General features: G+C 38.8%; 1 protein-coding gene across 3 annotated transcripts in view; it reads left to right on the top strand.

Annotated features, from left to right (window-relative positions):
- Window positions 1-14,364, top strand: part of myo1cb (myosin Ic, paralog b) — a 77,232-nt gene that overhangs the window by 31,707 nt on the left and 31,161 nt on the right. The window contains exon 1 of one of the 3 annotated variants that reach the window (XM_030743968.1): window positions 13,019-13,230. The exons of the other annotated variants lie outside the window; for them this stretch is intronic. Coding sequence (XP_030599828.1) covers window positions 13,213-13,230 — 18 coding nt within the window. The 5' untranslated portion in view covers window positions 13,019-13,212. Of the gene's footprint in view, window positions 1-13,018; window positions 13,231-14,364 lie in introns of those variants that run through there. 3 annotated transcript variants of the gene reach the window in all.

The raw sequence follows: 14,364 nt of genomic DNA, 5'->3' as shown, positions 1-14,364 counted from the left end.
TGATGTGCTCACGGTAAAAGTCTGGACCATTTACGAAACTGATTGATCGGAAGAGGGGTGGGGTGGGGGTGGGGTACTTATCTTACAAAAACAGATGCGTACAACAAGCTAAAGAGGTTCGGTGACCGTTATTTTTCTGTATCTTACCTAAAGCAAACAGAGGTGTTACTGTCAAAAGAGAGGCCCTGAATAGGGGGGCATAGGTGGGGCCCCACTGAAGTCTAAATTATTGGTTTTCTTTTTTCAATACTGTAATACACTGTAATACAGAGAGGTGGATAACATCTCAAAGCGGCTCAACATAGGAGGGAGGAGGGAGGAGGGAGGGGGAGGTTTTTTAGTGGAACTAGAAAAACAGAAAACTTTTTTAAAAAACAGATGATTTCACTAATTTACTTTTATTTTACTTTTTAAAAATTTAATTTTTAGTTTAGTTTTATTTACTTTGTAATTTTATTTTTAAATTTAAAATTTTATTTTTTAATTTTCTATTTAATTTTTTAATTTTCAATTTTATTTTTTAATTTTCAATTTTATGGAAAAGGGGTGTGGGGTTCTTATCTTACAAAAACAGATGTGTCCAGCAAGCTAAAGAGGTTCGGTGACCGTTATTTTTCTGTATCTTACCTAAAGCAAAACAAAGGTGTTACCGTGAAAAGAGAGGCCCTGAATAGGGGGCATAGGTGTGGCCCCCACTGAAGTCTAAATTATTGGTTTTCTTTTTCAATACCGTAATACACTGTAATACAGGGAGGTGGATAAGATCTCAAAGAGGCTCAACATAGGGGGGAGGAGGGAGGAGGGAGGGGAGGTTTTTAGTGTCTATTTTCTGTTACAGGTCAGTGGAACTAGAAAACAGAAACTTTTTTAAAAAAAAAACAGATGATTTCACTAATTTACTTTTATTTTACTTTTTAAAAATTTAATTTTTAGTTTACTTTTTAAATTTTATTATTTAATTTACAGTTTTATTTTTAAATTTACAATTTTATTTTTTTTAATTTACAATTTCATTTGCTTTCATTTTTTCATTTACTTTTATTTTTTCAATTGTATTTTTACATTTTAGTTTTTACATTTTATTTTTAATTTACAATTTCATTTTTTAATTTTCAATTTTATTTTTTAATTTTCAATTTTATTTTTTTATTTTCAAATTTTATTTTTTAATTTTCAATTTTATTTTTTAATTTTCAATTTTTTGGAAAAGGGGTGTGGGGTTCTTATCTTACAAAAACAGATGCGTCCAGCAAGCTAAAGAGGTTCGGTGACCGTTATTTTTCTGTATCTTACCTAAAGCAAACAGAGGTGTTACCGTCAAAAGAGAGGCCCTGAATAGGGGCATAGGTGGGGCCCCACTGAAGTCTAAATTATTGGTTTTCTTTTTTCAATACCGTAATACACTGTAATACAGAGAGGTGGATAACATCTCAAAGCGGCTCGACATCTCAAAGCAGCTCAACATAGGAGGGAGGAGGGAGGAGGGAGGGGTAGGTTTTTAGTGGAACTAGAAAAACAGAAAACTTTTTTAAAAAACAGATGATTTCACTAATTTACTTTTATTTTACTTTTTAAAAATTTAATTTTTAGTTTACTTTTTAAATTTTAATTTACAATTTTATTTTTACATTTACAATTTTATTTTTTAATTTTCAATTTTATTTTTAATTTTCAATTTTATTTTTTAATTTTCAATTTTATTTGCTTTCATTTTTTAGTTTTCATTTACTTTTTAGTTTTTGTCATTTACTTTTATTTTTTCTTGCTTATATATTTTCATTTGCTTTTCTTCTTTTTATTTATTTTATTTGCTTTTATTTTCAATTATATTTTTTAATTTACAATTTCATTTTTTAATTTTTCTTTTTCCTCAGAAGAATTAAACACAAAACCCTAACTGAGGAGGAGGAGGAGCAGGAGGAGGAACAGGAGGAGGAGCAGGAGAGAGAGAGAGGCGGGGGCAGAGAGGAAGGGAGGAGGGGCGAAAGTTCAGGCTTGCCGACCTTTCTGTCTGACTTATTTTATGATCACTTTCGTGGTGGCACACAGAGGTCTCAGTAGGCTCACTAACGGTGTCCTGGTGCTGTCTTTGCGAAAATCGGGTAAAACGAATCTTGATTTCATTAATTTTTTTAGACGGAATTAAACATATACAAATAAAATTAAGTAAAGATTTCCAATGTGGTCCACAGCAAAATGTTTCAGTCATAGCTGAATGAAAAATGAAAAGAAAAAAAAACAAACTATACATGCTGTAATGTCTCACACAAATGAAATGACAAGTCCTGTGCCTTTTTATTTATTTATGTTTTACAAAATAAAAATAAAATACCCAATTAAAATAAATATATAAATATATATATATATATATATATATATATATATATATATATATATATATATAAATATATAAATATATATATATTTATGTATACTTTCACCCACCTCCCCTATAGTGACACATAAGCACCAACCCTGACATTCATTTCCATATACCCCTTACATAATATTATCAATTTTTATAATCTACATTCAATTAAAAATATGACGTCATCTATATGAAAATTGCTTATCTTATCTATGCTATAGATCTTTATCTATTACTGATAAGATCTTGACATGCATTTGACAGAAGGTGGTACCTTATACCTCCTCTGGCCACTGAGGAGCCATCCATCCAAACTGCCACAAGGTCACCTCTTACATGCTCTTTCACAAAATTTCAGAAAAGGGAACCTCCCCTGTTTTCCGTATCCTCGCCCCCTACAGAGTTCTTGTGTGAGTTTAACTGAGCTCCCCCGATGCCTTTCTCTTATGTGTGTGGAAGGACAGAGCTGTACCATCCAGTGGAAATTATTGCAGATGAAAGTGACAGTCTTGTGACTGTAATCTGGTTTTGTTTTGACTCACAGCTGAACTGTTTATTAACATCTAATCAGCAAAGAGGAAATGCTCAGAGTAAACAGGAAGTTCACTGTTTGGGAACATAGCAACTTGGTCAGTTTAAATCTTATACAAATACTGTGGACTGCATACATGTGGATCAGCCCAATTTTCTTGCAGTTAGTCATATCTGATGAAATACTTCCTTATTCATTTGGTGAAGTCTAAACATTGTTGTGTGTATTGTTTTTTTTTTGCCTGTGCCTGGTGAGCTGCAGAGCACAAAGCACATATTCAGGCACAGGCAAATAGACAAAACAAGGAAAAACATCTTTAATTTGACAACATGTGCAGCATCACAAGAATGAAGAAAAATCTAGTAGGAAAAATTTGTCTGTAAGACTAATCAGTATTGAAGGAAGCCTAAATGTGAGCAATTAAAACACCAGACTAATCAGTAGAACTGGTGTAAGTCTGCATCAGTTCCTTAGTATGTTGGGACGGTCTGCAGGCTGCATTGTTTTAACCTACAGTTAAAGCCCCACTCCATATAAGGCCTGCTGGATATAAATAAGACCAAGAGGCTCTATCAATAGGAGAGCAGGAGAGAGAATAGAAAAGGTGAAGAGGGGTGGAAAGGAGATGCATACAAAGCAACAGGAGACTTGAGAGTCAGATGGAGAATGATGTAGCAAGAGACTGTGAAGGACAAACTTGAAGGAGTATTGGGATAGATGTGCTCAAGGTTAAAAAAAAAAATGTGTGAATGGGGGTTGGACAGGCAGAGGATGTACTGTTTTGTGGAGTTGTGCCTCAACAAGTCAACACCTGCCCTGCTGTTGAAATGGTCTGACTGATCTGTCTGAATATTTTGTAACCTCTGTACCTGAGATCATATAGGCAGTCATACACATGGAGACTTGTGTCATTCCTTGGATTTAGAAATAAATTAAGCATAGTTGTCTTGTCAGGAGGAAAAAAAAATTTCTAGTCATAGTAAATATAACAACTGAAATCTCTGTGTTTTTCTGATGCTGGGGACACTCAGTGGTGCTACCAGTGGACCTGGCTATACCATTTTTCACCATGATTCTCATTATTATATCAACAACCTTTTTTTTTTTTTTTTTTTTTTTTTCTATTTTCATTAGCATAAATTGGCTACAGAGGTATACAAAGTGGATAAAATGAAAGATCAGCATCAAATAAGATACTAAAATGAAGCAAAGAAAGTGAGGAAATATTGAAGCCATGATGGCATTTTTCATAAAGTTCAAATGCTTTATAAAATGTAAATTAGAAACAGAAAGCAAAGGTCTACAAATGATTTAAAACCTGCAATTGGGATTAACACTGAAAATGAAATTGTGTGTTCAGTTAATACAGTGCATGCTCATTTCTTTAAAAAAAAAAAAAAATGGAGTGTTTGACACCGTCTTGCTGAAATAAGCAAGGCTTTGTATACTTAAGTGTTGATCTGGAATGCTAAAGCTAATGATCTACTAGATGACTTGTGTTAATGAGATGCTGTCAGCTTGACCTCTTCTCTTAGGCAAAACACTGGACATTGAATGGAAAGACACAGTTCATTCATTGATTAGTTATCCTCTTTAATTATTTCCACATTTCAAAATCTAGTTGTTGTTTTTGTTGTTTTTTCCTTTTTTACCCTTTAGGAAAGCTCAGAAGTGTTTATGATATTATGGAACTCCTTGTGCATTTCTGTGTATGCAGGCAGAGTTGTCACGTAGTGTCACACCCATTGACCTCCTCATGGCCTGTATCACATTGACAACACCAACCGTAAAAAAGAAGAGAAAAAAAAAACGGAGATTAAAATGGGGTGTTAAGCTGGGGTGGTGTTTTACAGTTAGAGAGCAGCCTCTCAGAAATTCTCATCAGTCCAAAAGTTAGATTGAAGAGCTGAAACTTTAGGCCCTTAGTGTTGGCTTATATTAACAAACCACCTCCCTCCATTCACACACAAACCTTCTCTGCAAGACTCAGCTGCCAGCTTAGTTCAGTCTAGGATTATGCCTTTATGGAGGATGCTAGACACTTTAGGAAATGCCTGCATGACCAAAGTGCTGCCACAGTGGAAGTGTGGGGTGTGTGTGTGTGTGTGTGTGTGTGTGTGTGTGTGTGTGTGTGTGTGAAGGACAGGGAGTGTCTCCATATTTGGTTTGTGTGTGTGTGTGTGTGTGTGTGTGTGTGTGCGCACAGCCCAGTTTGCCCCATTAACTTACTGTCAAGCCTGCTGCTCATCTTTTGTCACTTGGTTTCACATCTGCCCTTACTGGCAACATCTCACTTATGCTATGGTTTGGTACACATGGACACACACACTAACACACCCACTGTGGTGATTCACTTAACCCAGAGGAGTGAGGCCAGTGAGAGAGGCACACTAAGTAGGTGGCAGAGGGAGAGAAACAGGAACAGTCTGAGTGTATTTGACCCCTGGGAAACCCCCCTTGTGTCAATATCGTGCTTGGCCACCATAAGTTGACAGACCACCAGTTATTTGAGAAAATACACATGCGCACGCTCACCCTGGTTTAATGTCTTAATTCCTCTTTACTATGACACTTTCGCCATCTGTCATCAACTTCCTGCCTGTCATCCTCTTTTTTTTTTTTTTTTTTTTTAATGCTTGTCTTTCACCATCTCTTTCTCTGCCTCTCTGTATTTTGCCCTCTCGTCTCTGTTTCCCGACTCTTGTTTGCCGCCCACTTGGCCTGCATTCTTTCACTCTGACATCACAGCCGCCCAGCACTGCCATTTATTTTTTCTTTTCTTTTTTTTCCCCTCTCTTACTGTGTTTGGTCTCTTGACTCCTTTGCTCGCCCTGGATCCCTCACTTACCTTCCATTTTTAAACTGTATTTTTTTATGCTCATTTTCACCTCTATATGTGTATTCTTAGACTCTGATAGAGTAGCTTTACATGATTTACAGTTCAAAGTGCAGTCTGAGGGTTTTTTGCCCACACTGATTACTTTAACTTATTTGAAACTTTGGCCATGATTAATATGAGCATCCATCAATCCAACAGTAAAAGAGAAAATAATGAAATGCATCCACAGCATATATTTCTTAACTGAGGTAAAATTATATATAAAGGGACACGCAGGCTGGTTATGATGACTTGCTATTTATATTTTAGAAGGAATGAAAAGAATAACAAACATTGGTATTAAAATTGCCCCAAAGGTAGATGCATGACTTTAATGTAAGTATTTGATATTTTACATCACTATTCAGAATGAAATGTTGAAATTAAGTATGAAATATGTAGAAGATTGATGAAAATGAGGGGAAAAAGTGGGAAGAATCATGTCAGAGAGAGCGAGAAAGGACAAGTGAAATGTTGAGAGCATGAGATGGTAATGGAATTACTGTCCAGCTGATGTCAAGATCTTGTTTGCATTGATGCGTCTTGGTTGGGCAGTAACACAAAGATTTCCAGTGACTTAAAGCAGGAACTTTATGGTCCAAAGAAGCACAGGGAGGAACTTTGGATTTCTTTAGGATTTGTAGCCAGTGAGCTTTGATCCTCCTCTCATAGCATGCATTCAGCCCACAGCAAAGGAAGGCCAAAAGTTCATGTAATATTTATTGTTCAAACTATTGTGATGACTCATATTAGTAATGATTACAAGAGCAGCTTTGTTCTTGTAATGCTGGAAGAACCTGTGGAGTGTCAGGAGGAAAGCCAGGCCTGATGGACTGCTACAATCCACAGATGGAGCCTGATGGTGTGTTCATGATGCTTTAGGATGAACAGAAACACCAAATCTGCACTTGGCTTTAAAAATGATATCTTCCCTAATTTTTCATCAGTGATTCCACTAACAGAGTTTCCTTATATGTTCTGGAACTTATTATGATGGAGATGAGTGGGGAATTCATAGGGCGTATGGATTGTGTGTATATAAAGAGCATTAATGTAGAAGATATTTGTGTTTTGAATGTCTGTCTTTTTTATTTTAATCATAACATCTGGATTTTATTTTTATTCTGTCTTGTCTCAGCAGTTTAAACTTTAATAACTAACTCTTGCATAACCCTTGTTCAGCTCCAGTCTAATCTTTCTGGCACTAAAGCTGGTTTTGGTTTATGGTGCTGTTTAGCAACACGGACCGATCCCAAGCTGCATTACTGATCTTGTAGCCTCATATATATCAACATGTTTAATGCCTGAGGTGCACCAGTATGATGGAACCTTTACAGCACAGGCTGAAATTGAACTGTGTGACCTTTCCATCAAGGGTGTGCTCATCATGATGCAACAGTGGAGCACTGATAAAGAAATGTTAGCAGGAGCTTGGGAGGAATGTTAAAGCTGTGGCTGATGATACAGATCTTAAATGTGCTTACTTATATTTACTGTGGTTTTTTTTTTTGTTTGTTTTTTTTTTTTTAAAAAAAACCAAACATTTCTTGCCTTGTTACCTACAACAGCTTTTGATTCTTAGACAGCAGGATGCGTGCTTGCTTGCACGCTATCTGCATCCTTCATGTGGCCTATGCAAAAAACTTACGATGCAAAGGAATACAGACTGAAACCTTTACAGGCAACCTTTAAATAAACAAATGAAATGTGAAGGTGTGGGACAGCTGCTTGAATTTGTGGAGTGTCACTCACTTTCTGTGGTCTCTGGTTGCCACATCGCTTCCAGTGTGCATGCAGCTTTACACTGTAGAGGTCAATGAATTATCTTTATGTAAAGTGACATAAGAGCATTTGCATTTAAAAAAAAGAAGAAAAAAAAAAGTCAGTCTACATCAGCTATAGACTGTATATAAAAGATGGAAGAGTGTGGAAGAATGGAAGTGCCTTACAATGGACATGAAACACTACATGTATAAAGGCTAATTTACACCATGGAGCTCTGCTCTAAAAAAACGCTCATGGACTTAAGCCTATCTGTGAAGCTGGATTTAAGAAATAAGTGTTTAAAGTTTTTAGAGGATGTGTAGCACCATCTGGTTGGTGCAAACAGACTCACATTAACTTATGTTAGCTAACTAGTGACAGAACCGATAGCTCAGTGGGAAACAAGGAAACAAAAACTGAAAGGCAGTCTAAGGAGTCATGTTTGTACTGCCCGTGACTGCAGCAATAAGTTTATGTTAAAAATAAGGATGCAGGGCCCACTTTCACGCTGTCCCTTAAGCAGTAAGTGGTTCTTCATTGTTGGCTAGCTGCAGTGAAATGGTAAAATCCACCTGTTAGCTGGGATGTTCGGGTTTGTAGAGCATGTTATAAATGAGGACTTGTTTGTTTTTTTTATTTTATATCTTTCTGTCCTCAGGCAGGACAATTTTATTGCATAAAATAGTGCTGATTGCATCTTGTAGACATTTGCTCTGTCAGCTGATTGCACTAGGGGACAGTCACTATTTTTAAAGTCTTTCTAATATAGAATTATGCTGGTTTTGTAAATTATGGTCACATTTAGAGACAATGGATGATAAAGCAGGATAGCTGGGCTTTAGGCTAGCTTATGATTACCAAGGCACTACTTTGTGAGCGTGCAGTGTCCTCAACTTCTCGGTGGAGTCCACCCTCACTTGTGCCATCTCATTTCAAATTAGCAGTATGCTCAAAATGTTGAACTCCGGGTTTCATAACAGAAGTAAAAGCTCATGTTCTAACCAGGACCAGTTCCCCTTCTATCAGACTTATAGACATACATGGTTGTCTGAATATGTTCATCTTTGATTTTTAGATATAATAACACTTTTTGGAAAACTTTTGTGTACCCTGTCATTAACTTCACCCATTTCCCCTCTCACACCTGGTGACAACCACAGACTGAAGTCAGGTGGCAGCAGAGGACAGAAACTGTAAGAGAAACTAGTGTGACCATGAACGGCTGCAAAATGCTGCAGACTTTCAAACTGCACTGAAATGAAGTAAGAGATTAAATTAGTAAGAGATTAAATACATTAGATTAAAAAGTAAAGAGATCATGATTTTATTATTTTTATTTATTCATCGATCTCTCCTTTGAGCTCCATTGGAAGGTTAGGGCAATGGAAGGGAAACACTGTTTGATGAGCTCAGTTATTCCCCTTATTAATTCAATTCAATTCAGTTTTATTTATATAGCGCCAAATCACAAGAAACAGTCGCCTCAAGACCCTACAATAATACAGAGAAAACCCAACAGTCTAAAACGACCCCCTATGAGCCCCTATAAGTATCAAAAGGCTTGATTAGGCTTATGATTGGCTGGACAGCGAGAGTGCATACTTTGCATAAACAACACCTTCAGCATTAGAATGGAAACTGAGGCATGTTGCACCTGTTGAAATACTCTGTAATCTGCTGCTTGGCTTTATAAAGAAATACATGGTGCATATGAATCATAATGTGAGCACAGAGTGAATCAAACCCATCAAGTTAGGCATGTTGCATTGTGTGTAACCGGCCGTGCATGGTAGTAATTGTCTTTCAGCTGCTGCTATGGCTGTCAGTCTGATTGCATTATAGTTTCACCTCCAGTGATGAATGAATCAGCCAAAGCTGAGACAGAGTAACATTAGAAAAGGAAAGATTAAGCAACATTGCACATCCTATAATAGTAGCAACTAAATCTGCACGCAGAGGAAAGTAATGCATAAAACCATTCAACGGTGCAACATTAGCTCTCCAATAAACATGACAGACTAGTGCGGTATGATGTTACGTGATAACATGTTCCCAAGCCATATTTTTGGACCTTGCGGGCAATGTAGAGGGAGCGGAAAATTTCTCTCTGTCTCTATATATATCCAAGATAATTCTGAACAAACTTTGAAGAGGAAGTGAGAAAGGAGGGAACAATTTGTTGAGGGGAGGGGAGCAGGAGAGAGGGGGGCGGGGGGGATCGAGGGGAAAGTCAAGTTCCCATTTCTGATTTCCCACGGAGTTGAACTCATACACATTTCCCTAAAAGCATTTTGTGGGATTTCAGTTGTTTTTAAACTTTCAGTCTAAAATGTGCAGATTCTGCCTCACAATAAGAAGGACCCCCCCCACCCCCACCCACACACTCATACACACACACACACACACACACACACACACACACACACACACACACACACACACACACACATTTATTGACAAACCCTGTAATGATTAACCGGTGACATCAGAGCTGGACGGCACAACCACAGTGTTGCATAAGTAAAATATCAATTGATAGTCTTTGTATGCTGGTGGTAATCAGTTAGAATGAGGCTGTAATTGAGTAGTGAAATAGCAGGTATAACACAATGTTTGTATTGTTTCCATGGCTTTATGCCCCTCATAGTCCTTTTATACCACATCATTTATGGATCTAGAGTCATAAAAGAGCCTGAATATGGTGTAATGGGTGGGAGCAGGATGGGATTTTCAGGCGCTATGTCCCATCTGTTGCACGGTGCCACGTAGGCTACGTTTGCCCCGGGCGTTCGGTGTTTACGAATCCTCTGCCAGTCCATGCAGTGTCCCCAAACAAAGTGGGAATGACAGTGTGGATCCTAAAGAGTTAAACATGTGACAGCTGAGCACTGCTGGTGAGATCCAGCTCCTCCTCCTTCCAATTCCTTCCAAATATGCTGCCTCAGCATGAGCCTGCAGAAACACACACACACACACACACACATTCAAGCAGAGGCGCGCACACACACCTCTACTGTCCACATATTTGCCAAAAGAAAATATGAACCACAGACATTAGCGCACAGCAATAAGATGCATAAATCCAACCAGATATTTTGTATCTTTGGTCAAATTGTTGCCTGTGTCCTGCTGACCGTCCAGCATGTTCTTCCTCTCCGGTGAGAGGGAGAAAGGGCAAGTCTGGGAAAAATTGCTCAGATTCCTGCAGTACAGGCTTTGATTATTCTGACAATGAGTGAGAGGGAGAGAAAGCGAGAAAGAGGCATCAGATGAGGTGTGCAATTTCTGACATAGACACTACTAGCGCACAGGCTTTTTTTTGAGCATTTTTTTTATCGCCTACATTTGCAAAGAACCTACTAGTTAAATTAAATGGAGGTGACCAGTAGAGGGCAGTCTGAAAGAGAGCAAGTTAGTCTTCTGTCTTCTCCTACTTTATCTCTGCAGTGCTCTTTGATAAGAGACCTTGGTTAGACCCTCTGCATCTGTGGATGAGCATACTGAACATTAGTGCTACCATAACCAACCACTCCATTATTATTTATGTGATGACAGTATCTACTGATGTTTAGTGCTATAGCAGTAAATGAAACTTTGAATTTCTTGTTCTGTTGTCCCTGAAAAGAGTCTTTGTGCTTACTGAAATATTCCCAAAATCTCTGCCTTGAAGAGCTTCAAGGAAAAGTAATTAGAGGCATGAATAGGATGACCTTGGTCAAGACTTTGATTAAGCTCGATGAGGTGAATGGAGTATATGAGGAGACTTAGAACCATGTAACACACAGTACCAGCAAGCTCCAGTTCTTGCTTCAAGCACTAGTTTATGGGCTTATTTCCTTAGATTTGCCGGAAGGAGCGAGTCATTGTAATGAGGCCTATAAACCCCGGCTTTCCTCCTGCTGCTGCTACTCTGCTCTTTGAAGCTGCAGTTTGTCATCTCTCCCACCATGAACTAAATTGTTTTGATGCTGCTAGTTGTTAAGAATTGAAAAAGAAATGTGAGGATTTTTTTCAAGAGAGGCTTGGGTTAGGTTAACCTGAAGATTGAGGTAAATGCCAAGCCTCTGTCCAATTGCTAAATAAATAAAATAAAAACTTGTCATTTCACCTGTTGGGTTTTTGTACAAATATAACAAGCAGTTTGTATTTCTGTCTTCTCGTAATGCTAAACGTGGCTAACTGTTTGCTGCTTCAGCTTTCGTGTGTTTCAGACACTTGTCATCTAAATTACAGCAGACACACTGTAAGCAAGATAGCAAGAATCTTGAATGGAAATGTACTGAGCCGGTCAACAGCCAGACCAGGAAACATATGAGCCAATGATATTGTTGCACAGACACATATGAACGGCTGAGTTTCAGCTATGTTGTAGTAGCACGCTGACTCCATTGTTCAGCATCCTCTCAGCCCTGTGTGCGGCACATGTAGCAGAGTGGCATCACAGCTGAGCAGACTGTGATGAGAGTTCTATTTTTAAAATGCATTATATAACTGTTTTATACCTAACCTAAGATACTATAGGCACATAAATGTGTATATATAAACAGGTATTTTTTTTTTGGCTCTCTGTACATCAGTATTGACCTCAAAAGTTCAGTTTCCATTAGGTTGTAATTGAAGACTCAGATCTTTCCTGACCTTCAAACTGCCCAGTGTTAGTTTCTATTAGTCCAGCAAGTGCAGCAGAAACTTGTTTTCCTCCTTGTTCTCAGCAGCACACACCCGTCGCTTGTTACGTGTCAGTTGTTGTTGTTAACAAGCAGATGCATTAAACTGCTGATGCCTTTGATCTGCAGGGTGTGTGTGTGTGTGTGTGTGTGTGTGTGTGTGCTCTGAAATAATCACCCAGCCTATAATGACATTGGGCTAATGATGGTAAGTCCTTGTGCATGCATGTATCACTGCATACGTGTGTGTGTGTGTGTGTGTGTGTGTGTGTGTGTGTGTGTGTGTGTGTCAGGTCGATGCAGTGAGAGTCAGGAGCCATATTTCTGGCAGTCTGTCTGGTTTCCATTTCAGCCTGTAAATCTGAGAGTGGAGGAGAGCAGGGAGTGAAGGATGAGGGGGGAGGGGGGGGAGGAGGAAAAGGAGGCTCAAATAGATCATTATTTATCAGCTCGCACTGCAGTTACTAAAGAGTTTCCCTTTATTTACTCTATCACACTATGATGCACACAAACTCTTTTTACCCATTTGGCAGCAGAACCCATTTTTCCTTTCTCATCTCCTTTTCTCTCTGGGGTGGTTAGGGCCAGATGTGTGTCTGTGCACTGGATAAGGGTTTTTTTTTTTTTTTTTTTTTTTAAGCATGCAAGTAGTGTTTTGCAGAGAAGGCGACAGGGGAAAAAGAGAACACAGCGGGGGCAAAGGAGGGGGCGTTGTGTGTCACCCAACACAGGGACTATTTCCTCTGAAGGGGAGGGAGAAGAAAAGTGCACGAACGAGTGTCGAGCGAGAGAGGACAGAATGAGGTGTGTGTTAAGCGTGTGCAAGCGGCAGTAAGAGGAGAAGCTATGGCAGCTGGCTCTCAGGACGGAGGGGAGAGCTTCTAAAAACAAACTCTCGGCTAAATAGTGGTTGTGACGCGGCGCTGGAGCCCACATTCTTATCGCAGCGGTGAGAAAAGGGATTAAAAACCCTGTCCACAATCACTCGAGCAGGGCAGGAGCCATGAAGTACAGACCTCTGGTAAGAAGGACACACATCCTTCATGCAGAAAAAGTTCTTAAGAAAATGCTGAACTTTTTTTTGCCTGTGAGGTGGTGAAGTTTTGACTTGTAGATCTGCATTAAAGGCTGAAAATATCTGTAAGATTTCATTTTGGTCAGCTGAAGTTGGAGTGGAAGTTTTTGGGGGACTACCTTCACACACCAGCGTTCAGACTGTGTAATAATGTGAACTTCAGGGACCCAGGTGAGAGTGAAATCCTTCAGTGGTGAGGCAGGTCGAGCTTCATGCTCACTCTTCCTCCTCGCTGCTCTCTTCATCCTCTCACATCTTTCCTCTGTATTCGTCAGATCGATGTCAGGTCTATTTGATATCTGTAGAGGTGTGTCCTCATCATTGTGTGTGTGTGTGTGTGTGTGTGTGTTTGCACTGCCCCAGGGCGAGGCTCTCACATGGTGGTGTTGTGTGGCATTCTTTAGCATTCTCTGAAACTAAGAGGCAACATGTTAATGAATGAGTTTAAATGATCTTTTGTGCACAGCGTGATTTTTTTCTCTAAGTTACAGAACGAGCTCAAAGAGAAGTTTAAGAAGTGTTTAGATGCACGCCTGCATAAAGATTTGATGATTTCAGCAGCCTTCTCTCTTACAACACCCTGTGTGTGTGCGTGTGTGTGGAACATGTCAGGATAGTGTAATGCACCCAGATTCCTGACACAGTTGTCATTGTTGCCTAAAGGGCATTTGCTCTTAGTTCAAGAGGTAGTTTATGTAGGGCTGGTTTCACTTTGTTCAGAAATTGCTCAGTAACCAGCCTATTGTACTTCGAACACGTAGCTAATGACTTAAAAACCGAGCTGTTTCTCAATGGACAATCTTGATAATATGGTAAGTTTGATTTACCTAACTGTGATATACTGACTGACCAGTGGCTTTTAATTAATGGCAAAATAGGAACTTGTAAAGGTCATGTTGAAGTTCACAGGCAGAGTTTCAGGGTTAACCTGTAAGCAGGAGAGGAAAGTATGTGCTTTGTCCCATTTACAGAAGAATAAACAGGAATCAACTTGCATTAATATGGGACACAGGGTCTCGTGTCATTGCTTTTAGGTATTTGAGTTTCTGCTTTGGATATCAGATGAGAACATGTACTTTA

Source organism: Archocentrus centrarchus, chromosome 13 (genome assembly GCF_007364275.1).
Source record: "Archocentrus centrarchus isolate MPI-CPG fArcCen1 chromosome 13, fArcCen1, whole genome shotgun sequence".
NCBI classification, from domain to species: Eukaryota; Metazoa; Chordata; class Actinopteri; order Cichliformes; family Cichlidae; genus Archocentrus; species Archocentrus centrarchus.
This window is presented reverse-complemented; position numbering and strand designations above follow the sequence as displayed.